The sequence below is a fragment of the Mytilus edulis genome, chromosome 5, assembly GCF_963676685.1.
Source record: "Mytilus edulis chromosome 5, xbMytEdul2.2, whole genome shotgun sequence".
Taxonomy (NCBI): Eukaryota; Metazoa; Mollusca; class Bivalvia; order Mytilida; family Mytilidae; genus Mytilus; species Mytilus edulis.
The window spans coordinates 29,376,412-29,404,141 of NC_092348.1; the positions used below are offsets into that span (position 1 = coordinate 29,376,412).

General features: G+C 32.5%; 1 protein-coding gene across 1 annotated transcript; it reads left to right on the forward strand.

The window, feature by feature from the left end:
• The first annotated feature begins 651 nt into the window (after nucleotides 1–651).
• On the forward strand, nucleotides 652–27,653 carry LOC139523396 (solute carrier family 23 member 1-like). Its single transcript, XM_071317415.1, has 12 exons — nucleotides 652–834; nucleotides 10,902–11,147; nucleotides 12,006–12,163; nucleotides 15,002–15,111; nucleotides 16,754–16,833; nucleotides 17,208–17,389; nucleotides 18,049–18,169; nucleotides 18,859–19,015; nucleotides 20,749–21,002; nucleotides 21,587–21,860; nucleotides 26,111–26,203; nucleotides 26,830–27,653. Exons 1-12 carry the CDS (start codon nucleotides 691–693, stop codon nucleotides 27,066–27,068), a joined length of 2,058 nt encoding a protein of 685 aa, XP_071173516.1. The 5' UTR covers nucleotides 652–690; the 3' UTR covers nucleotides 27,069–27,653.
• Nucleotides 27,654–27,730: the final 77 nt, after the last annotated feature.

Consider the following 27,730-nt stretch of genomic DNA (forward strand, 5'->3'; position numbering starts at 1 on the left):
TTAGTTGCCAATCATGGCGCCCAAAATGAGCATAATAATTACAATATAATTTTCAAACATAATGTAAAGTAAATTAAAAATAGATTAAACAAAGTACATAATATGAATGATTGATTGATATAAAATATTAAAGCAAATGAAATAGGCAATTTGTAATAATTAAAATATATAATATAATATGACCAATTGTCTGTGACTCTGGTCCCTTTATTGGACAGCACACCTCGTAGTATACTAATAATTTATTAAATGTAAAAGAAATAACTAATGTAAATGCATATTTGATCATACATTTCATTCTATATCTTTATATAGAGAAATCTAATTTAAAATTGTATTTCTGTTTATATTTAAAACCTCTAATAATTGACAAATTATTATCAAAATGTTTTTATCTTCATTTCCCATATAACAAAAGGAAGAGGTTGATATCAGGAAAATTATAGAAAGCGTATACTTGTGTTTTTTAAAATACAAACAAACAAAATGTAAATAATCAAGCCACTTCGGTAAAGAATATTAATGAACCCGTTAATTTATTTTCTAAATAAATGATTAAATAATGTAATGATGTCCATGGCCACGCCTTCTGTACCAAGGATTGATAGAAATATAATTTATAACTATACTAGTTTGTAACGGTCTCCACTCATCCATTGTAGTAAAGGTAACAATAAAGGAAACACTAATATGGAAGTATTCGGATGTGGGTATGCTAGAAGACCTTCTATAGCCGAAGGACTAGAGGCTGTTAGACAAAGGAGGTTCTCGGTACGATCGAAAGGATCTGCGGATGAAAATGACGAAAACTCTGATGGACTTAAAGGCGAAATCGTAAGTAATCCTTATAGGTTAAAGTTTAATGTTTTATTTCTGTATTATAATAAAACATGTTTTTTTCTCGATGACAGTTTATGATATATGTGACACCTGTCCTAAAATGTCTCCGTTAATATTTAGAAAATACTGAAAACAGGCATGTAATTCAGGGGATGTGGTTTGCTACTGTATACTATATATTTAATTTTGAGATTGAACTCTTGGGCTGCATTGTATTGCAATTTCATGAATACAAAATCATTTTTGGTATTTGAATACCTGTTAATAAAAATAAGCCACAATTGACGATATAAACATCCCCACCTAAGAACATACCCCCCCCCCCCCTAAAAAAAAAAAGAACCCTGAAACTATATGAATCGAATTCAAAACATAACAAAATTTAACTAATAAAAACATACAGTCGTGAATTTCTCTTACTGTTTATGACTTCTATACATTAAATCCGTTGAAAGTTTACTGCTTAATACTGTAGTCTGTGAGGCCATGATTTATTTTTTAGTTGTTTATGGTTTTGAACTAGCTTCAATAACATCGAGTACTTTTACATCGGTTCTTTGTTTCTATAGTTTTTATGTTAGTTGTCTTTGTTATTGTATCAAGCATGGTGATGCATTTTTTTTTATCGGTCTTCGTTCCGAATTGTGGAAATCTGTTTCTAAATACGACCACATGAAATCCCATATAAGAGTAAACATAGGAAAATTGCAGACAATTTGATAAAAACAAATCAGTGCATAATGATTACAAGTGTATATCACATAATTATAGACTACACATGACAACGTGTCTCAATACATGTTTCCTCTATTTAATTTAAGAGCTAGTTTTGCATTTGACTTATGCTATAAATATCGAGCATTTGGTTTATAAATAAGGTGTACAAGTGAATGAATCTCTGAATTTTTTTGTCAAATATTTTGTTACGAATGCGGCTACAGCGTCTTCTTTTTAACTTGGAGAGGGGCAATTACTATGTAAATGATGAGTGGAAGTGATGAGACGTTAGAATGGTTCCATTTTCGTGCTTAAAAATATATGTGAAGGTTATTAAATTAAGATGAAATGTAATCGAAAATACATAAGATATTTGTCAAATCTAATGTGTTTCTGTAAACAAGCATAATCATAATACCTGCATAGGTATTTTTTGGTAAAAATATACATATAATAGGTAAATATGCTTTTTTTCATTTTTAAATGTTATATTATTAACAAAAACTCTAGTGTTAAGGAACTTGTTTCACATCAAGCATTGTATAGATTTTAAGGGATGTACGAATCTTTTTTTGTGACGGTTAATGTTTACTGTATTGTGTATTATAAAAGAGTGATGTGGAAAATATCAATTCGATCGTGTATGAAAAAAGAGGGACGAAAGATACCAAAGGGACAGTCAAACTCATAAATCTAAAACAAACTGACAACGCCATGGCTAAAAATGAAAAAGACAAACAGAAAAACAATAGTACACATGACACAACATAGAAAACTAAAGAATAAACAACTAGAAAAGTTATAATAAGCTTCAGGCTAGACTTTGAAATAAGTAGGATGCAACGAGTCGAAGGTTGATCATGTTGATAACCGATATAATGTGGCCTTTAATTTTTATTTACAATATTTTACAGAAATATAAGACCGTATCACTAAACACAATTATTCAATCCATTATGATTATAGAAAACCGGAAAACTTCTTACAGAAAGTGTCAATAAATAGATAGAATATATATAGCCAAAAGCTAAGTAGTACTTAAGTAAATGGTAAAGTCACTAAACGCACGATTAATCACAGTACAGACAAATCTATTTTATTTGCATCTATTAGGTTTCGAAGTTCATAGACCTAAATGTATATATACCTACAGACTTGAAAACGAAATATTTGTATAGTTAATAAATTATCTGCACTTATACATCCCGCTATTGGGTTATTGTTCTATTATAATTTTTGTATTCTTGTTTTTCTTTTTTGTCTAAGTGCTTTGTCTATATGCTTTTCCCATCAATTTGCGTCCGTCGTCCATCGTCCGTCGTCCGTCGTCGTCGTTAACTTGTACAAAAATCTTCTCCTCTGAAACTACTTTTTACAAATTAAACCAAACTTGGTCACAATCATCATTTGGGTATCTAGTTTAAATAATGTGTCCGGTGACCCGGCCAACCAACCAAGACGGCAGCCATGGCTAAAAATAGGAACATAGGGGTAAAATGCAGTTTTTGGCTTATAACTCAAAAACCAAAGCATTTAGAGCAAATCTGAAATAGGGTAAATTTGTTTATCAGGTCAAGATCTATCTGTCCTGAAATTTCAGATGAATCGGACAACCCGTTGTTGGGTTGCTGCCCCTGAATCGGTAATTTTAAGGAAATTTTGCTGTTTTTGGTTATTATCTCGAATATTATTATAGATAGAGATAAACTGTAAACAGCAATAATGTTCATCAAAGTAAGATTTACAAATAAGTCAACATGACCGAAATCGTCAATTGACCCCCTAAGGAGTTATTGTTCTTTATAGTCAATTTTAAACAATTTTCCATAAAATTTGTAAATTTTTATTAACATTTTCCACTGAAACTACTGGGCCAAGTTCATTATAGATAGAGATAATTGTAAGCAGCAAGACTGTTAAGTAAAGTAAGATGTACAAACACATGACTATCACCAAAACACAATTTTGTCATGAATCAATCTGCTTTCTTTGTTTAATATTCACATAGACCAAGGTGAGCGACACAGGATCTTTAGAGCCTCTAGTTTGTGTTTCTTTAATACATATGACGTGTCTCTGTACTTATACATCCCGTCATTATGTTATTGTTCTATGATAATTTTTGTAGTCTTGTTTTTCTTTTTTGCTTATGTTCTTTGTCTATATCCCTTTTCGTGTTTTTTTTTTAATACATATGACGTGGCTCTGTACTTATACATCCTGACATTGTGTTATTGTGCTATTATACATTTTTGTATTCTTGTCTTTATTATTTGCTAATGTGCTTTGTCTATGCATTTTTGTGCTTCTTTTGCATATTTGTTTGTTTTTATAGGTAATAACACATTGTTGATTGCTGTACCCCTATTTGTGAAATTTTTACATGTTATGTCTATAGGTATGTAATGCAGGAAAAGGGGGAAGAATCGATGCACTATTGGGTTGTCTCCCCTTTCCCTCCAAAACGTTAATAACTGAAATATCTAGGGACTGATATCTTTCACTAGGGACTACTGTGACTCGCTTTTATGCATACTGGGATTCTAGCTTCTTTCGGAGAATCTGGGGAATACTAGCTCACTCTTGTCTAGGTTATACCTTCTTCTGGCGTGTCCCTCATCTCGGACACTTTCTCCTTTCGAGGCCTGGCGCTGGTGAATAAAATACAATGATGTTTCAATTATTTATTCCAAACAGCTATCTACATTGAAGTGTGATATGTGATCAGTGATTTAAATAGTAAATTTTGTTTTAACTTATATATATGTTAATGAAAATCTTTTATAAATTAAAGTTAAGTTTTAAATACGAAACTAAGTTATTAAATCAGAAAATAAATTCTTACTTTAAAGTTTATTTGAAAATAGTTTATACTTTAACAATTTACATACCTGGTGAATAAAATACAATGATGTTTCAATTATTTATTCCAAACAGCTATCTACATTGAAGTGTGATATGTGATGTTGGGAGGTTGCGGTCTTCCCTTTTTAACCCCAACATCACGTGCTGATTGGAATTATTTTATTCACCTATGAAATTTTAGCGTCAATTTTGAATTTTCTAAAGTTACTTTTTATTGGTCAACTATTCTCTTTTTATGTTATAGATTTACATGATTGTCATATATTTTATTTAGTTACGTAAAAGCAACTAAAGGTTTATCAACATCTTTACTTACTTAACAGAATTATTAAGTGGACAATAGAAACACTTTACGATTATTTCCTACGGCAAATTACAAACATTTTTATTCTTTTAAAAGATGACAGTTTATTTAATTTATTTCTCAACGTCACATTGATAACTATGATCAAAAGAACTAAAATAATTAGATTAACTATATTATTTACAAAAAGACGAAACTATTTATAACTTAATCTTACGTCACATACTTTGTCTTGGAGCTTTAGCAATGCGATTTAATTCAATTTTATTTATTTATTAGTTTATTTCTCTAAGTTTACATTATTTTATTTTCCTTTTCTAACATACATTTATCCATCATAGTCCGGCGGCTTCATGAACAATTGTGCACAACGTGTTACAAGCATGAAACTTGGCACAAACCTTCCTCTAGTATTACTCTTTAATTTCAGATAGGGAGGCATTTGAAAAAAATGTCTCACTTCCGGTAAAATTCAAAATGGCGGACAGTATACTTAAATCAGCCCAATATCGAAGACTAGCGTGTAAAAATGTCCTATTATCATGCTACTATCATAATATTTGGTACAGACCTTTGTGTTTTACTACTTTTGGATAAATTAAATAGATTAGATGTCTTCAGAAACCCCACTTCCGGTTAAAATCCAATATGGCGGACATTGTACTTAAATAAGCTTATTTTTTAGGGAGGGTAATTGAAATGTGTTTTAACGTATTGCTACTATAATAACATTGTGTATGAACCTTTCTTTGGTGCTTCTGATGGAGACAATGTATAAGACATATGTCTTAAAAACCCTTACTTCCGGAAGTATCCAAAATGGCGGACAGAGAAATATCAATTTTTTATTCAAATTTTCAACTTTCTTCAAAATGTAAAGAAAATTATTTTATTTTGTGCTGGTCATTAAACTTTTGGCTTTAAGTTATCCCCAAAACCACTTATTCTAGCATGTTGTAAATGCTCAGATATAAAGTTGACACTTCCGGTAAAAATATGACGTAAATTTTAAAGATGAGTCCTCAATCTATTTCTTCGATGTAGAGTTTTGGATAGATTGATTTAAACAAAAGAAAATCACTATAGTACTAAAAAATATTTAAAACTACTTCTATTTGGCCAAGAATACATGCTTATTCACAATCACCACCACATGCACACAAAGCAGTGCACGGGAGACCCGATTTTACACATTAAAAATAACCGCGGCATCCTTTTTTACATCCATAATGTACTAGCTTCTGAAAAAATGATGAGGTCTCAGAAAGAGTTTTTTTTAAAGGGACCCTCTTTGTCCCTTCGCAATCCATTAGTGACAAGACTAGGTAGCATAAGAGTCAATCCAAAGCTCGTCTCACTAAACACCTGCATTAGTATATTACACGTTTTACATGCTTGAAAAGGCTAGAACAAGTCGTGGGAATAGCCTCACTTAAAATGAGATTTCCCTTTTGTGCAAAAATTGACTTTCTTGGTTCGTTAATCATGTTAGATCTGATAAGTTTGTACAGAACAACCCCGGTGATTTAGGCTGATCAATCATCATTTTTTATGTTAAAGTCACATCTTCAAATACCATTAATGTCTTCCACGCAGTCTTTTTTTCCCTTTTCAAGCAAAGAGAGAACAGTATCACAACCCGTCATAAGGTATTGGTCAGAAATAAAAGTGTGTGATCACTCATTGCCTAGTGCATTTGAAAGGCCATTGATAGATATTAATCCAAAGATTTTTGCCTCCCCAAATACAATCAATAGTTCGTCTGCCCCTTTGTTACGGAATAGCGAAATACTGGTAGTTTTAAAGCTGCTAAAAGAAGCAAGGGCAACATTTAGGGGAAAGGGAATACACAGACGAACCCAGGATTAAAAACATCCTCAAAGATGGGAAAGTTTTCTGAGAGATGACGACAGTAAGAAAGAACTTTTAAGTTTTCATTCACAGGAGCTTGCTCAATACAATTTTGAGTACAAGGTAGTTGAAGCAACAAATGCTCAGGATGTTTAGTGTTATCCACCACTTGATGATGTTTCAAGTTTAGCACCATGTTTACACGAAGAGACTGACACTAGATAGATGTGTCTGATGCAGTGAAACATAGACTTAACTGAGTCATGACTCAAACAGTCGATACTGATGTCATTGCTGTTTCGCTATTCCGTGACATAGGGCAGACAAACTTTGGTTTGCATTTAGAAGGGGAAAAGTATGAGATATATATCAATCAATGACCTTTCAAATGCACTAGGCATTAAAAGATAACACGTTCGCTGGAAAAGGAACTGCGTTGGTGACATTAATGGAGTTTGAAGATGTGACTATAGCATTTAGAATGATGATTGACCAACCAACATCACCATATGGATTTGATGTTTAATGTCATTGAAAACGATACGTGGTTTTGTTGGAAGATAAAAAAAAAAGAAACAGATTAGATTAACAAGGCAAGAAAATATGTGTTTTTGCAGAATTTATTAAGATGTGAGAAACAATACCACAGTCTTTGTAAATGTTGGAAATCAGCTCTCCGATTGTGAATTGCGGCCTACTGAGTATGCTGATTGGGTATTATGTCCTTACCTAAATAAAATACCTTGAAACTGAAATACGAGTGGATGAAGTCTTGGATGCGTATGGTAGTTATAGCAACAAATGGTCAGGATATTCTATCTTATCCACCACGTAATGTATTTCAAGTTCAGCACCAAGTTCACATTTAGAGGCAGACACTAAAATCATGGTGCATGTGTCTGATGCAGTGAAACACGCACTTAAACGAGTCATGATTCGAACAGTCGTTAATGATGATGTTGTCAATACTGTTTCGCTATTCCGTGACATAGGGGTAGACGTTGTGTTTGGGAGGGCAAAAGACTTTGGATTAATATCTATCAATGGCCTTTCAAATGCACTAGGCAATGAGTGATCTAGGTGATCTGAAACACTTATTGTTATCCATGTCTTTACCTGTTGTGATATGGTTCTCTCTTTGCTTGAAAGGGGGGAAAAGACTATGTGGGAGACATTGATTGCATTTGAAGATGTGACTTTAACAAAACGAATGATGATTAATCAGACTAAATCACCGGGGTTTTACTGTTAGATCGCACAAACTAAGCAGATGGGTATAACATGGTTAACGAAGCAAGAAAATAACTATTTGCGCAACAGGGACGGCTTTTCGAGGCTATTCCCTCAACTTGGTCTAGTCTTTTCCAGCATGTAAATAATGCAATATACTTAGGCAGGTGTTTAGGGAGACGAGCTTGGGATTGGCTCTTATGCTACCCACTCCAGGCGGGGACAAAGAGGATAACTTTTGAAAAACTCTTTTTGAGGCCTCATCATTTTGTCAAAAGCTTATACATTGTGGATGTAAGAAAGGATTCCGCGGTCATTTTTAATGTGGAAAATCGGGTATCCCGTGCACTGCGATGTGTGCATGTCATGGTGACTGTGAATAAACATGTATTCTTGGCCAAATAGTAATAATTTTAGATAATTTTTAGTACTATAGTGATTTTATTTTGTTTTAATCAATCTATCCAAAACTCTAAATCGAAGAAATAGATTGAGGACTCATCTTTGAAATTTACGTCATATTTTTAACCGGAAGTGTCAACTTTATATCTAAATATTTACAACATGCTAGAATAAGTGGTTTTGAGGATAACTTTAAGCCAAAAGTTTAATGACCAGCACAAGATAAAATCATTTCTTTACATATTGAAAAAAATGAAAATTTGAATAAAAAATTGATATTTCTCTGTCCGCCATTTTGGATATACCCGGAAGAAAGGGTTTTTAAGACATATGTCTTATGCATTGTATCCATCAGAAACACCAAAGAAAGGTTCATACACAATGTAATGATAGTAGCAATACGTTAAAACACATTTCAGTTACCCTCCCTAAAAAATAAGCTTATTTAAGTACAATGTCAGCCATATTGGATTTTAACCGAAAGTGGGGTTTCTGAAGACATCTAATCTATTTAATTTATCCAAAAGTAGTAAAAAACAAAGGTCTGTACCAAATATTATGATAGTAGCATGATAATAACACATTTTTACACGCTAGCCTTCGATATTGGGCCGATTTAAGTATGACGTCCGCCATTTTGGATTTTACCGGAAGTGAGACATTTTTTTCAAATGCCTCCCTATCTGAAATAAAAGAGTAATAGTTGAGGAAGGTCTATGCCAAATTTCATGCTTGTAACAGGATGTGCACAATTCGTCTGAAATATGATTGAGTTAAGTCTGCCAATTGATATTTTATCGTATGTTTTTCTATGTTGTGATGTTATGCTATTGTTTCGGAAAAAGGGAGAAGGTTTGGATCCATTAAAACGTTTAATCCCGCTGCAAATGTTTGCACCTGTCCTAAGTCAGGAATCTGATGTACAGTAGTTGTCGTTTGTTTATGTAATATATACGTGTTTCTCGTTTCTCGTTTCGTTTATATAGATTAGACCGTTGGTTTTCCCGTTTGAATGGTTTTATACTAGTAATTTTGGGGCCCTTTATAGCTTGTTGTTCGGTGTGAGCCAAGGCTCCGTGTTGAAGGCCGTACTTTAACCTATAATGGTTTACTTTTTTAAATTGTTATTTGGATGGAGAGTTGTCTCATTGGCACTCACACCACATCTGCCTTTATCTATTGTAGCCGCCGGACTATCATTATATGTATAAGAATATGTGGTATGAGTGCAATTAAGGCATCAACGTCACAATTTAAACAATTATAGGTCAAAGTACGGTCTTCAACACGGACATAATATGTTTCAGTATTCAAATCCATCAAGTTGTAAAATTCATTGTGAATAATTTATAATTTAAAATATGCCAGTTTATAATGACGCATTGCTTTTTTTTTATGGATATGTTCAACAAATAAACTCATCATAGATACCAGGACTAAATTATGTATATACGCCAGACGCGCGTTTCGTCAAAGTTTCATTGTTCATACTTGATGATTAAAACTTAGATAACGAAGATTACATATATATGGTGACCTATTTCATGCTTAAATCCATGTCATTTAGGCTCTGACGGCAAGTTGTCTCATTGGCAATCATAAAGCATCTCTTCATTTTATATCTTATGCTGTCATAAAGTGTATTAGATGTCATTATCACAATGGCGTATGTTGAAACTTTGTTTGTGCTGAAGAGTTTATGTTTTCCTTTATATTTTAACATATTAACCATGTTAACATTTGAATTTCGGCTAATACATGAGGGAGAACGCAATTATACGACTTTTCCTTCAATAGACTCTTACAAAATCATTTTAAGTGATGAAATTTCAAATGGCAACGGTTCTGGTTTCTCAAAGAAATATTTTAGAAATATAATTTTTCTACCATATAATCTTGTACAAAAAGACGAATTACAAATCATTCCCGTCATTGTTATTGTGCCATGGTAAATGTATGTTTACATATTTTTTTGTTTTATAGTGATTGAGATGATAATCCAATGTTGACCGCTGTACCTCAATTTTTGACATTTTTACCTATTATGTCTGTTTTGTTCACACATTGTTGTCAATAATATTGTTATAATGAAATTGTATGCGACTGGTTATACAAGTGAGAGGTTTAGCTAGCTTTAAAACCACTTTTTACCCACCATTTTATACTTGAGAAAATACTGCCTGTACCAAGTCGGAAATATGACAGCTGTTATCAATTCGTTGGATATGTTTGAGCTTTTGATTTTGCCATTTGATTATGAACTTTTCGATTAGAACTTTCCTCGGAGTACAGTATTTTTCTGATTTAAATTTTCATTTCATACATTCAGCCTTTCAAAAAGCAATCGTTGGTCATAAAAAAAAGAAGATGTGTATGATTGCCATTAAGACAACTCTCCACAAGAGAGCAAATGACAGAGAATCAACAGCTATGTTTCACCGTAAGACATTCAACAACGAATAAACCAATACCGCACTATAAAAGACCACGAAAATGACAAACGTAAAACAATTCGAACAAGAAATATAATGGCCTAATTTCTGTACAAATTAATGAACGAAAAACAAATATGATATACTGCAACAAACGAAAACCACTGAATTACAGAGGCTTTTGGTACGGGACAGACACGTACAGATGGTGGCGGGGTATGAGAACCACAAGATCTTTGACTGTTTATTTTTGTTTACAGAATCCAGTTTTCATGTTACGGAATGGGTCTATATCATCGACGATCCCCATTGAGTTGCCTTCTAAACGAACATCTGTCTCGTCCTCGCGGACATCAGATGCTGGATTGTATCTATCAAAGCTTAAAGAAGTCGAAGAAGAAAAAGACCCAGAAAAGGATATAGAAATAATTGACGAGTCTTGGAAACTGGTGTACAAAGTCAGTGATAGTCCACCGATTTTACTTACTACATTTTTTGCTGTGCAGGTAATATAGTTAGGATTATTTGTGCAATATTTGCAGTGGCAGATAACAAAAGCGGGGATCCGGGGGTTGGAACACTTTTTTTTTTACAACCAATGCTTTTGATATACTTTTATATAGATTTTGTTGTCTACAATATTCGCTTCAAATTATTAAATATCTGAAAGGACTATTTTCGTTTGATAATAGTTTGCTCATTATCAAGCGATATAAAATGATAGTAATATACGTTTTTTTTGGTGGGGTGCGTGTTGCTTAGTCTTTAATTTTCTGTGTTGTGTCTTGTGTACTATTTTCGATCTATGAGTCTGACTGTCCCTATGGTATCTTTCATTTATGTAATATAGATCACATCTACGATAAGTGGTGTTATTCGGAATGTTTGGAAATGGATTGACAGAAAAGAAAAAGAAAACACAAACGAATCCAGTTATGGTTCAACAATACTATGTTAATTGTTATGCGTTTACTTTTCTACATTGGTTAGAGGTATAGGGGGAGGGTTGATATCTCACAAACATGTTTAACCCCGCCGCATTTTTGCGCCTGTCCCAAGTCAGAAGCCTCTGGCCTTTGTTAGTCTTGTATTATTTTAATTTTAGTTTCTTGTGTACAATTTGGAAATTAGTATGGCGTTCATTATCACTGGACTAGTATATATTTGTTTAGGGCCCAGCTGAAAGAAGCCTCCGGGTGCGGGAATTTCTCGCTACATTGAAGACCTGTTGGTGACCCTCTGCTGTTGTTTTTTATTTGGTCGGGTTGTTGTCTCTTTGACACATTCCCCATTTTCATTCTCAATTTTATTCTAATTTTATTTTATTTCGTTTGTTTTTAATTGAATGCATTCTATCAATTCAGCAAATTTTAATGTCCCTTCCTGGTTGCGTCATAACAGCAGTACTGGTAGCTAGTTCGGTCTGTGGCAAAGATGATGAAGTTTTGAAGGCCAAACTATTGGCTACCACCATTTTCTTATCAGGAATTACAACTTTTCTACAAGTAACATTTGGAGTGAGGTAAGTTGAATATTAACTCATTCTGGCAGGTGTGATTGCAATGAACGCTGAATATAAAGATGCAAAATATTACACTTTTTTCAATTTAAAAAAAGCAGGGGAAAGTTATTTGCCATCAAGGTATCCTCTATTAAGAAGACGATTATATTCGTACTATATATATACTGTTCCGATTACAATTAACATCAGTATACATACAAATTCACTTATTCAACAATTCGGATAATCCTTTGCCAAGTTTTCATGGAAGAGAATCAGATAAATATAAGTTAAGTTATCATAACCTGAAACTAAAATATTATAGTCGTCGGAAGTCACAATTTCGTAAGAGTCCGTCACTGTCATGTGGTCAGTCAGCTGATCGGGTTTTTACCTTGTGAAGAATGGCGATGATTCTGATGCTGATGATAATGAATGGCTGCTTAATGCCAAGTGGCTTATTGATATGCATATTAAAAAACATGTTAATGTGACATAAATATTAACCTTTCTTTATACTAGACCAACGCGCTTAGTGTAATAGTGCTAGTTCACAAGTTAAAAGTCCGCATATTGGAAACCCCGGTTACAAATTCAAATGCAAACCTATTCAAACTAACTGATACTTTATGACATATTTACAGTCACAGAATGTTCAGACCAGTAAGCTTTGGGCAATATAATACGGAGAAACGATAAAATAAAGATTATAGTACAATGTTGTCTCTTGTACCCAAATTTTTATATGTTTACCTACTTCTAATATTATGTCTGTTTGTTTTGTTCGCCAATCGTTGTCAATATATTGAAATTTATGCGACTGTCATACAAGTGAGAGGTTAAACTTAAGAAAATGCATGTACAAAGTCAGGAATATGGCAGTTGTTATCCATTTGTTTGACGTGTTTGAGGTGTTTGAGCTTTTGACTTTGTCATTTGATTAGGGACTTTCCGTTTAGAATCTTCCTTGAAGTTCGGTATTTTTGTTATTTTACTTTTTTTTTAATTTTCTTTTCCAACATAATATATAAAAAAGAAGATATGGTATGATTGCCAATGAGACAACTAACCACAAAAGACCAAAATGACACAGACATTAACAACTATAGGTCACCGTACAGCCTTCAACAATGAGCACAGCCCATACCGCATAGTCAGCTATAATAGGCCCCGATAAGACAATGAAAAACGAGAAAACTAACGGCCTTATTTATGTAAAAAATGAACGAAAAACAAATATGTAACACATAAACAAACGACAACCACTGAATTACAGGCTCCTGACTTGGGACAGCCACATACATAAATAATGTGGCGGGGTTAAACATGTTAGCGGGATCCCAACCCTCCCCTAACCTGGGACAGTGGTATAACAGTACAATATAAGAACGAACCATAAAAATCAGTTGAAAAAGGCTTAACTCATCAGATGGACAAAAATACAAGTGGACGTTGTCGGGTACTTATACATCCCGACACAAAAAGACGCAATGAACAGATCTGAGAGTACTCACAGTTAATTGACAGCTAGTTCAAAGCCACTAACAACTAATAAAAAAATCATGCATCTGAGACCAAACTATCAATCCGTACACATCCAACATCCAATGGATTTAGTGTAGAGACGTCATAAACAGCCAGAGAAAAACATGACATTGTGCAATGCCAAGTTACAGGTATAAGTATAAGTCTGGATTCCATCAATTTAGGTTATATCCTCTAACACAAATCAGTTCAATCAAAATTACCTTTCCGCTATATAAAAAAACCCAGCCCGTTCAATCTCATATGTTATACATTTTCTACAACTTTAATAAGTTTTTCAATTCCATAAACACATGTAGTATAATATCAATATTGACTATTTTAGGTCCAAAGGATATGTTTGTAAATGTTCATATATAATCCGACTGATCACGTTAGATCTGATGTTTTTAACATTGTCAAAAAACATTCTCTTCGAAAAATGTTGGTCTTTCTTCGTAATTTACTTACTAAAGTGTGAAATATTCGAAACACTAAGGATTTTCTTATCCCAGGCATAGACTACCTTATCTGTATTTGGCACAACTTTTGGAATTTTGGTCATCAAAGCTCTTCAACTCTTCGTACTAAATTATAATCCTGGTACCTTTGATAACTATTGTACTTGTTTGGCTTTCAAACCATTTTGATCTGAGCGACACTGATGAGTCTTATTTAGACGAAACGCGCGTCTGGCGTAGCAAATTATAATCCTGGTACCTTTGTTAACTATTGACCAAAGAATCGAAATATCGTGATTACTAATGGGTTCAGAAAGGATAGTACATGGGCTAATCGCCTAAAAAGACACAGTTAGTCTTACCGAATGAGACTGGGCTATGAGGTCGTTAATACAAATTAAAATAAATAAAACAATTGGGTTTGTGACCTGTAATTGTTTATATCTTTAGATCTTTTTGGGCTCTGTTGGATAGTTCTTTCATAAGCATTCATACCACATCTCTTTAATTTTTTTTTAAACAAATGGGCTGTACTTTAGTTAAAATCACAAACAATTTAACACCTTTTTTCTTCAAGTTATCCATGTTGTCATAAAAGCTGAAATAGTCAGTAGGCTACAAGATACAATCTTTTCAAATATCATCTAAAACTGCAGTATGTGCATTTATACATATTGCATGTTTCAAGTCAAATGAATACTAAAATATATAATCGCATTAATTTATACTTTCATTTTTTTCCATGAATTAAACAGGATTTTTTTTCAATATCGCAAAAAATTAAAATAACATTTTAGTCTTTAATGACATTATCGCAATAATAAATGCACGCAATAATTTCTGAATTTACAGTAGATGGAATCATTTATTACAGATTACCTGTTTTCCAAGGTCCCACTCCAGCATATGTTATACCCATTTTAGCACTAGCATCACTTCCAGAGTGGAAGTGTCCAACAGATGTTGTAGGCAATAATAGCACAGGTAAAATTCATTGGTTTAGAAACAAGCAAATGCATTGAGTACTATCTCGATCAAAATTCATCGAGATACGAAGATACAAGAAATTTTGAAATCGAACGAAACCAAATAACAGAATTTTTTTAATTTGTTGATTATTTCTTGTTTGATCTACCTAATATTATAGTCTCAGGGCGGTTGTGATCTCATGTACTATAAAGGGGATACGTCAACAGGGAAAGTGTCTCCTATTGTACATGTACCACCCGCATTGCGATTCATACTCATTCAAAATGTCCTAATTGGGAATTTACACGTTGATTTTTACAATCACTGCGTTGTTGCCACTGTGGGTGGACCGGTTGTTACCTCAGGAATAGATTACCTTAGCTGTATTTGGCAAAACGTTTATGAATTTTGGTCCTCAATGCTCTTCAACTTCGTACTCTATTTGGCCTTTTAACTTTTTTGGATTCGAGCGTCACTGATAAGTCTTTTGTAGACGAAACGCGCGTCTGGCGAAAATACAAAAATTAATTCTGGTATCTATGATGAGTTTATTCAGAAGTCTAGTAGTCAGAACTTTTGTGTTGTAATAAATAAAGGCAACTGTATACCGCTGTTCAATAGTCATACATGATATCATTGATATGTTTATGTTCTGTTTAAGATGGTTGGGTTTTATTGTCTTTAGTTGGGGTTTTTTTTTGCAGTCTTTGTCGACTCGTCATTTGGTTTGATATCAGAATGATAATAAAGAAACGCCAGACGGCCGATTACTGATTAGTGGTACGGGAATCAAAACTACTGGATGGCAATATCAATTACTACGCTGAAGAGCATTGGAAAACGAAAATTAAAATCAATTGTGCTTAAATACGGCTATTGTAATCTATTTCCTACCGTAAGATTAAACTCTTGAAGTAAATATCGTTTAGTTATTTATTTAATCATTATGGATGTCAGCACAAAAAGAGGTGTTAATAAAATTGATACATTCGGGGGCGATACGTCCACCCGCAGTGGCACCATCTCAGTGGTAGTTAAAACTCATCAAAGATTGCAGCTTTATGATTTCATCTGCATAAAACTTATTAGTGACTATCAAATCTAAACATCTAGAAGGCATATTCAAATAATGAGTGGGAGGATATTGAAGAAAATAAGGTGGGCCAAATTTTTATCAGGTTAAATATGACTGGGGAAGAAAACTCTTAGTGTTCCGAACTGTTCAATGTTTGGCTAACTTTAAATTACTAAATAATCGTATTGATGGTATTTTATTTTAGCAGAGGAACAAATAAGTAACACTAAATGCAAACTCAATACAAAATACAATAGAAGTGGAATAACGCAGTGCAAACATTACATTAGTACAATAAAAAACCTACTTGTGTAAGACCGAAAGGTGAAGTTAAATCACGAAATTGCAAACCAATTTGAACATTAAAATACTATCGATGTTACAAAAACAAAATTCCAGCTGCATGAAGTAAAAACTAATGCCCTTTATCATTGTTATATGAGTTGCTGTACTTCTTGTAGATTCCAAACGATTTACAAAAATGTTTCAATTACTAAAAAAAAACACTGTAAGCATCTTAGTATTCTTTTCATCTTTTTTTTTCAAAACAAATAATGTATATTAAATATTTCTTTTTCATAGAGAGAATGTTTACAATGGGAAATGAGACCTTTAACATTGAAAGGTTACGCTCAGATTACATATACCCAAGATTACAAACGGTACTGTGGAATTACCTATTTTGGTGGAGATAGATAATTTATTTAAAAGTGACATACAAAATTGATATTTCAAATAATTTAAAAAAAAGTCCAAACAAATATTATATAAGGAGATTCCTTAACATGTTTAGCTGTTCAAGTTCCTCATTATTTCCCAATATTTATTACTGATAAATGTCATTATTCATTAGCTTAAATTTAATTTTCATTTTAAGTTAGTTAGTTGCAACAGTTAATGAGTGTATTTTTTCAAGTAAACTATTTTATGGATTACACTTTGTGCTTTCCTCATGACCCCTTACAGAATTTAAAATATGATGTTGTTGAGTGTCTTTAAATCTAACTAAATCTACCACTACATATTGTATTTGCAGCTTCAAGGAAGTCTAGTATTTGCAGGGTTGTTTCATTATTTAATAGGATTGACGGGACTGGTCGGATTAATGGTAAAATTTATAGGTCCAATAACAGTTATTCCAACACTGCTTCTTATTGGTATAGAATTCTACTCAGTTGTCACAAATCTCTGCGACGCACATTGGGGCATATCAGCCATGTAAGTAGTGCTGCTGAAACCTTAGAGATATGTTTCCATGGCCATTTATTACTACATGTCATACAGCTTTTCAAGAAAATCATGTTCCTTTCTTTGTTGTCATTAAAATTATTTGTTCCCAATTGTCTAAACTTTTAAATTTAATTGTTAATGAATTGTCTAAAATTTTTACTTTAATTGTTAAGGAATTGTCTAAACGTTTTTACTTTAATTGTTAAGGAAATGTCTAAACTTTTTAACTTTAATTTATAAGGAATTGTCTATACTTTTTTTTATTTAAATTCATAAGGAATTGCCTAAACTTTTACTTTAATTTTTAAGGAAGTGTTTTAGTAGAAGAGTATTCTCATTCAAACTCATTCCAAGATGAATAAGTAAGAACCAAATTTCGTATTTATTGTTTTTCTACTTTTTAAGTATTTTCTTACTTACAAGCTTTAATGACACATACAGATAAAGAGACGCTATTTAGTTGTCATTGAGCATCTTAGAAACATGACATTGCAAACCAAGTCATGGGAGACGGATTTATAAAAGTTTTTCCAAAATGGTTTCCGAATCCCAAATTTGAACTTCATGTAACATTGTAATATTTTATTCTTGTAATTTTTCATTAATAAATACTGTTTAAACTAAACTTAGTCATTATGTATTTGCAGAACGGCATCTGTTGCTATCATATTAGCAGTATATCTAGCAGGATGGGCCATGCCATTACCAGTATGGACTAGATCACAAGGTTGCCACATAATAAGATTCCCGTTACAACAAGTGTTAGCTGTAAGTCATAATTAATCAATTCATTATAAATGTGTAGCTATTTATTTTTCCGTTTTAACATAAAGTTCTGCAAGTGTCCTTAACCCCACCCTCTTATTAATTCCCCGAAGCCATTTCACAAAAAGATGATGAGGGATTCGCGTTTAACGTCCATATGCACTATTTAGTGCACATAAGGACGAAACCATGTTAATGGGATTTGAATATGAACCGTTCTTTGTATTAGACAAACATATTGAGTAGGGTTTATAACGTGTTCTGTAAGTTCACATGGTAACAGTCCGCTGCGACACGTGACACCCTAACTTGGAACATTATTCTGACTATGAGCCATCGAGACTTTACTTTTATTTAAAAGAACATCTGGAAGCTTTATTGTGTTTGTTACATTTAAATCATAAATTATTACATTTCAAAGTTAGACAATAAGCACGTGGTGGTCTAAAGTATTGTTTTATTTCCTAATTAAATATAGCATCATCAATGGATGCGCGTTATCTTCGTGATAAAAAATATCAAATATATAAAATTGCATTGTTCTAACGTGAAACTGTAACTGTGAAAAATTTAACATGTTACTTTTTTTTTATATTTAAGGGGTTGTAAAAACATTCACTTTAAATGAAAACTACTTGCAAATGATAGAAACAATAGAAATACGTCGTTACTTTTTCATTTTATGTATACAGATTCTTCTATCAATGATGATTGGTTGGTCGGTATCTGGAATCATGACTAGTACAAATTCTATTTCGGATGATCCGAACAGTGAACAATATAAAGCAAGAGCAGACTATGGTATTCGTACCATCAATCAAACGCCATGGTTTTATGTCCCATATCCAGGTTAGAACAAATCCGTATAATGTACCTATATTTACTATATTAGGCATATTAATGTCACATATTTCCATGCTAGAAGCACATGGTTGAGTTGGAGGAGAACAAAAAATAATAATGGTTCTTTAGTAAAATATATACCAGACAGGTTAACAGTCAGAAAAGCGCTTCGGACGCATGAAATTATAAAACGCGTTGTTTTCCATTTTTAAGTCGCCCAAATTAGAAGTTATATCTATCGTTAGTGTTATGAACAATATGCCATGCACCAGTGACCAGATAAAAGTTTCACTTCGAATACAATTCGATATAAAAATAAATGACCCTTGATGGTCATAGAACAAACATGAACTTGATGGTCATATAGTACAGAAATGCAGAAAATGGATGAATTATATAAATGGGCATCGTTTCTTGGGGTTTTTCCCAACACATAAACTGAATAAACCAGGTAAATTGGGAAGACTGGTTATTCAAAATTCTCGTATAAAACCTTTGTTGAACTTTCTCGTGAAGGATTATAACGTATAACAAACCTTGTTCACTAAATAAAGGCAACAGTAGTATACCGCTGTTCAAAACTCATAAATCCATGGACAAAAAACAAAATCGGGGTAGCAAACTAAAACTGAGGGAAACGCATTAAATACAAGAGGAGAACGACGACACAACATTAAAATGTAACACACACAGAAACGGACAAAGCATTAGGACAAAATCCTATGAGAATAACAAATATAACATCAAAACCAAATACATGAATTTGGGATGGATAAGTACCGTCTTATAGTAATGTGAATTCACACTCAAAAATAAGAGAAAACAAATGACACAACGGAAACACAACGTTAAAATATAACACACACAGAAACGAACTATAATATAACAATGGCCATATTCCTGACTTGGTACAGGACATTTTTAAAGGAAGTAATGGTGGGTTGAACCTTGTTTTTGTGGCATGCCAAACCTCCCTCTTTTATGGCCATGTGAAATATAATATTAGAATGACAACACATCATTACAGGACTACAATATAAATAAATAGGAGAACATAATTGACAAAGAAACACACAAATAATAGCTAACAAAAGGCAACAAGTTTAAAATTTTAATACGCCAGAAGTGCATTTTGTCCACACAAGACTTACTAGTGACGCCCAGATACAAAAGTTTGAAAGCCGAAACAATCGATCTCGGCGTGATCCACATATGTGATGCATAAATATAATAACGGATGGTAAACAACTGTCATATTTCTGACTTACTTTAGTAATACAAGCATTTCCTTGTATAGATGATGATGGTTTTATAGCTAGCTTGTCCTCTCACTTGTTGACAGTCGTGTAAAATTTACAACAATGTGTGAACAAAGGAAACAGACATATTAGATAAAAATGTAAAAAATAGAGACACAGCATTCAACATTGCGATGTAATCATAATCACTCTAAATACAAACAAATATATCAACAAAGATAACACAAAATCATGTTGGACACTCTTAATATCCACAACAAATGGAATACGACCACATTTTGTTGTTTTGTGATTCGACAGACGATCGACATTCTTGTGGGAACCAATTGTATATTTTTCTTATGTGATTGACATTGACGAAAACTGTTGGTATCTAAGTATGTTTGACCTCTATTTTAAATATACTGAACCAATGACAGCATTTTGTTTTATTTTCATTCTGTTAAATACACATGAGGTATCAAACTTTTCTCTACTTAGGTCAATTTGGAGCAATTGGTTTTGATGGTGGTGTGTTTGTGGCTTTTGTTACTGCTACACTGACTTCAATCATCGACTCGATAGCCGATTACTACGCATGTGCGAAAATGTCCCATCTTCCTCCACCACCACTCCATGCAATGAACCGTGGAATAGCATTTGAGGGATTCATGAGTATGATAGCTGGATTCTTTGGAGCAGGACATGCTACAACAACATATGGTGGAAATATTGGTACAATTGGAATGACAAAGGTACGTTGGATACTTTAAAATTAAAACATCAAAAGTACCGATTCCAAGTAAAATTCAAAAGGAAAGTCCCCTATCAAATTGCAAAATCAAAAGCTCAAACACATCAAACAAATGGAAAACAAACTGCCACATTCCTGACTTGGTACAGGTTAAGGCATTTTCTTTGATAAGTCGGAAATGATAAATTAAACCTGGCTAAACCTCTCACATGAATGAAGTCGTATAAAATTCCATTATATTGACAACAATGTGGGAACGAAACAAATAAATATAATAGGGAAAGTGTCAAAAAAAGGATCTTTGCAAAATCAGAACACAAAGACATTCATACATGATTAATGAACTATTATTTACATTAAATTATAGTTATATATTAATAATTGTAAGTAAAAAATGTTAATGATTCCGTTTTTTCACTATTGACATTTCGGTTTCAAAATATGAAAAATAAAGCAGAATAATAAAAACATCACATCGAAATGTTTGTAATGATATTTTATACAGCTCTCCTAATGAGGCTCTCAACGTTTCTAACGTGTAATAAAATTGTAAAATAATTGCATTTTGGAATGCTTTAATTATAGGTCGCAAGTAGAAGAGTTTATCAAGTTTTCGCCATTATCTTGATAGTGTTTTCTGTGTTGGGAAAATTTACTGCTGTATTTGTAACAATACCTGACCCTGTCATTGGGGGCGTATCTGTTGTTGGATTTGGAACATTTCTTGGTCTTGTTTTGTCAAACCTCCAGTATATAGACTTAAATTCATCTAGAAATTTAGCAGTCATTGGAATATCTTTGCTCATTGGATTAATGGTTCCACATTGGGTAAAGCAAAATCCAGAGTCACTGTCAACAGGTAATATTTTAATTTGAATTAACTACTTAATTCTGGTATCATTCATCAATTATCCGTTACTTTTATGTCAAGTTTTCCAGTAAATTTCTTGATACTAGTATATTATGCAATGTGATAATCTGTTAGCGTATGTGTTAAATGAACACCTTTTTTTTACCACTTACGTATTTCCAAGTATTGTGATACAGTATTTTTAATAAATAGTTCAAATACATAAAATGATTGACAATTAAGAAAAAGGAAGAGAACTTTGATGTAAACATCTAAAGGTCACAGTACGACTTTAAACAATGGAGGAACACTCGTAAAAGATGTAAACATCTAAAGGTAACCGTACGGCTTTAAACAATGGAGGAACACTCGTACTAGATGTAAACATCTAAAGGTCATCGTATGGCTTTAAAAAATGGAGGAACACTCGTACTAGATGTAAACATCTAAAGGTCACCGTACGGCTTTAAACAATGGAGGAACACTCGTACTAGATGTAAACATCTAAAGGTCATCGTATGGCTTTAAAAAATGGAGGCACACTCGTACTAGATGTAAACATCTAAAGGTCACCGTTCGGCTTTAAACAATGGAGGAACACTCGTACTAGATGTAAACATCTAAAGGTCACCGTACGGCTTTAAACAATGAAGGAACACTCGTACTGGATGTAAACATCTAAAGGTCACCGTACGGCTTTAAACAATGGAGGAACACTCGTACTAGATGTAAACATCTGAAGGTCATCGTACGGCTTTAAACATTGGAGGAACCCTCGTACTAGATGTAAACATATAAAGGTCACCGTACGGCTTTAAACAATGAAGGAACACTCGTACTGGATGCAAACAGTAACCATGGTAAAATACCTCTCTAGATTCAGAAGTGTAAAACATTAAAAACGAGAAGACTTATGATTAACTTATGATTAAAAAAAAGGAATAAAAATAAAAAACACTATATTAATCAAACCGATATCATTCTGAGATACATCTCAAGCTTTCAAACATTTCTCGCAATTTTTTATTGTTGTTAACCGTTATTGTGTATTGTAACCATTGTTGATAAAAAAAAATAAAGTATACTCTTATAGGTATATCGATACACAGCAATGTGTTCAGTCCCCTTCCACTATATTTAATGGAACTGTTTGACATTAAATTCAAAGTTGAAATGCTGTCAGATATGTACAGCCTCACCAAAACTATGTTCAGTGTTAACAAAATAAGCCAATTATTAACTTTTTAAAGTTTAAAGTTGAAATACTGAAGTTCTGGTATATATATGTCGTGTACATGTTGCGATTTTGTACAGGTTATAACATGTAAAAAAATATTGTACATTTTATAACTTGTATAATGCAAAAATACAAGTTATAACATGTGCAAAAGTACCTCGTACATGTTATAACATGTATATAACATGTACGAAATATTGGTTAAAAATGGTTTTAACTTGTACAAAACTTAAGATAAATCTAGATAAAGTAAAATAAACATTTAGATTTATTAATGAATAAAGAACAACAATCAAGAGGCCAGAATGTGGTTTTTTTCTTTAGAATAAAATTACCACAAAGTTCCAGAAATGTAGGCTTCATGACTTATGTTGGTATCATGTGTTTTCAAGTAATTGTATGTTTTATGCATTCCATCATGGCTTACATCAGTATGACACTTTATAAAAGCATTCATTTCTTTTCTCTTTTATTTACTTAACTCATACATTCTTTTTGAAATTCATCAATGACAATACATGAGATACTAGCTACCAAACTCCTCCCTCTCATTTTATAGCATTCAAAAACTAAAGCAATGTCTCATATGCTTATTCTGTTAAAGCAAGAGAGAGCTGCAATTGTTTTCATTGAACCACGCTTCGTTATAAATATCTTTGGATCTACTCATTAACATTTTTGGCCTTCAGCATGACTTCTGTAATAAAATTGAGAATGGAAATGGGGAATGTGTCAAAGAGACAACAACCCGACCATAAAACAGACAACAGCAGAAGGTCACCAATAGGTCTTCAATGCAGCGAGAAATTCCCTCACACGGAGGCGTCCTTCAGCTGGCCCCTAAATAAATATATATACTAGTTAAGTGAAATGAATGCCTCAAATTATTATTTTTTTGACAGATTATAAGATCATTGCATGAGGCGAATGTCATTTTGATTTTTTTAAATATATATCCTCTACTTTGAAAGCAGGTATTGGTGTCCTTGGGCTTTTGTCTACTCTATGGTCGGGTTGTTGTTTCTTTGACACATTCCCTATTTCCATTCTCAATTTTATTTGTAGAGAAATCTGCCCTGGCTATCCTTTTATGTCTTTTAGTGTCAACTAGAATGAAAGTATTTTACTATTTCCTTCAAAGTGGACACTCACAATTATAATTCATCAGATAAGAATACTGAATGTTATTTGTCGACTCAATGTGTTTTAAAAGGTACAAAGAAAGAATTAAAACTATGCATCTGTTTCACAAAGCTGTCTTAGTATCAGGATGGACAAAACACACTAGCATGAATGAATAATAAAAGAAATGATGAAAAAAAAAATTTCAGGTTAATAACATCTGTTGCAATAATAGAAACATATCTTTATTTTCCAAATTTGTACAAGTTAAAACCATTTAAAGCAGTATTTTGTACAGGTTATAACATGTACGAGGTACTTTTGTACATGTTATAACTTGTATTTTAGCCTTATACAAAATATTGCTTAAAAATGGTGTTAACTTGTACAAGAATTAAAATAAATATAAAGAAAGTAAAATAGACATTAAATTTTATTAATGAATAAAGAACAACAATCAATAAGCCAGAACGTGTTTTTTCTTTACAGGAAAATGATCACAAAGTTTCAGAAATGTATTCTTCATGACTTATGTTGGCATAATGTGTTTTCATGTAATTGTATGTTTTATGCAGTCTGTCATGGCTTACATCAGTGTGACACTTAAGGCATACATTTCTTTTCTCTTTTATTTACTTTAAGCATAAATTATCTTTGAAATTTCTAAATGACAATACACTAGATACTAGTAACTAAATTCATCTGAAATTTTTAAGAACAATTTCTTAACATTTTGCGTAATACTCCTCGTTTTATAGCATGCAAAAACTAAAGTAATGTCTCATATGAATAATCTGTAAAAGCAAGAGAGAGCTGAAATTGTTTTCATTGGACCACGAATCATTATAAATATATTTGAATCTACTTTTCAACATTTTTCACTACAGTATGACTTGTGTAAATTTATACCTCATTTTTTTTTATATAAATTGTAAGCTATCATTGCATGAGGCGAATGTCATTCTGATGTTTTAGATATATATATCCCGGCTCTGCTTTGAAATCAGGTATTGGTGTCCCTTGGCTGTAGTCAGCTCTATGGTCGGGTTGTTGTCTCTTTCACACATTACCTATTTCCATTCTCAATTTTATTTGTAGAGAAGTCTATCCTGACCATCAGCTTAAATATAACTGATCCCGATGTCCCAATAGTCAAAAATGTAAATGATAGTCAAAAATTTATTCTCATTTATTATCTTATCAACTTTCATTTTCCTGCTAAATCTTTGTAGGTTGCCGGATTATTATGAGTTGTCAACAACAACCCTTCAATGTATTGATTTTAAGCAATGGTGCACCATTTCAACCTTGAACTTTATCATAACTGATACAGTGACACATTTAACAGATATAGGAAGATGTGGTGTGAGTGCCAATGAGACAACTCTCCATCCAAACAACAGTTTAAAAAAGTAAACCATTATAGGTCAATGTACGGCCTTCAACACGGAGCCTTGGCTCACACCGAACAACAAGTTATAAAGGGCCCCGAAATTATTAGTGTAAAACCATTCAAACGGGAAAACCAACGGTCTAATCTATATAAAAAAAAACTAGAAACGAGAAACACGTATAAATTACATAAACAAACGACAACTACTGTACATCAGATTCCTGACTTAGGACAGGTGCAAACATTTGCACATATTGAGGTTAATAACATCTGTTGCAATAATAGAAGCATATTTTTAGTTTTTCAAATTTGTACAAGTTAAAACCATTTTTAAACAATATTTTGTACAGGTTATAACATGTACGAGGTATTTTTGTACATGTTATAACCTGTACAAAATCGCAACTTGTACACCACATGTATATATATATATATATGCAGTCTTATTATAATAATTTATTATGGATAAACGACTGATTTTGTAAATTGCTTTAATTTTGTTTGTAGGCACACCAGACTTAGATAGCTTACTACGAACTATCTTATCAAATCCAATGATGGGTGGATTTGTCGCTTTCTTCTTAGACAATACAATTTCAGGTAATTCAGCGCGATTTTCAACTTTAAAAAATAACGGGTCAGCGTATGCAAATCGCGCACTTGTCAGTCACCAGAGAAATATTTATATGAATAAAAGACATTTACTTTTAGCTATGTATAATATGGACTTATAATCGTATTACTTTCAGTTTGATATATCATGGTATGGTTAAAATAATTTCTATTGAAACCGAAATTATAATAAGAAATGTGTTATACTTACCAATGGAGTATAAAAATATAACAACTCTTTGGTGCCCAATCGTACAAATAATTGGCATGTGTCCCTTGTACCTGCAGTGTAAGTTCAATTTTGTTTTTAACAAAAGCATAAATAAAAATTGGACAAAGGATGACTGAATAACGGGTTAAACAAAATATTCAAATTCATTTAAAGTTTGTCCATCAAAACAAACCTAGTATGTGACCAGTAACAATTCATTTAACATATATATACGATAATATATAATAACATATAAAACATAAGCTTAATACTGCAAAAACAGTTTACATAAAGTGATAAAAACTCGTGATATTCAAAATGCTTTTGAAAATTTTATGAAAACTATGTTCTCTCTGATTTTTACCAAATAGCATCTGCTTTGTATTTACATTATGTGTTTCAGGTTCAAAATTAGAGCGAGGTTTAGCAGAGTGGGATACCTCTAATCAAGATGTAGAAGAAATTTCTGATTGTGATTATGAAGAAGATGTGACAGTTTATGAAATACTTTTTATTTCAAAATTACTGAAAAATGTATCATGGTTGAAATATATTCCAATACTTCCTAACTTTGATCCAAATGTTTATAAATGTAGTTGTAACTTTTCATGTTGTGGCCGATGTAAAAAGGAGAAATTGTAAATGTGTTCAATTTTCTATATATATTTTTAAAGATTTTTCTGTATGCAATTCATGATAAAAAAGGCATATATATATAAAGTTTTCGGCCAATGTCAGACAAATAATTTTTCTATGAAGCTTAGAAACCGGGGAGAGGGGAGGTTCACCAAGCACTACAACATTTTAAACAGAATCCAAAAAGACCATATTTTTCTGACATTGACCTAATATTATTGTCCATACTGCTGAAAAAATTCACAATTGAGTTTGAGTCAAGTTTTTGAATATGTTAACAAAAAATATAACTTACTTTCCATTCATAATTTGCCAACCCCAGCTGGTGAAGAAAGGTGACCTGAAAGGAAATTGTCATTGTATGAAGTATCATACCTTTTTCAATTTATTTGTTCAATAAAGACATGAAGTGTTCTAACTGCAGTACATTAAGAGTAATGTAAATTCTAATTCCACCTGTAGAGAACTACCCGAAATTAACAATGACTTGCTTAACTGCAGTTAACTATTTTATCCTTAGGTGGATAGTTGTTTCATGAAATCATACCAGGCCTCACAGTCATTAAATTTTCGAGCATGATTTTTGTACATTAAATTGCTGGATTTCATGTTTCGAGCATGATTTTTGCACTCCGAGCACTTAGCAAAGTTTAATGCCTTAAGTCCAG

What these genes read in the sequence shown, in the direction of transcription:
- LOC139523396 (XM_071317415.1), top strand. Translation starts at nt 691, where the DNA reads ATGGAAGTATTCGGATGTGGGTATGCTAGAAGACCTTCTATAGCCGAA. An exon ending in CTACATTTTTTGCTGTGCAG is followed by an intron (nt 11,148 to 12,005) that starts GTAATATAGTTA and finishes CTATCAATTCAG; the next exon opens with CAAATTTTAATGTCCCTTCC. An exon ending in GTACAATTGGAATGACAAAG is followed by an intron (nt 21,003 to 21,586) that starts GTACGTTGGATA and finishes CTTTAATTATAG; the next exon opens with GTCGCAAGTAGAAGAGTTTA.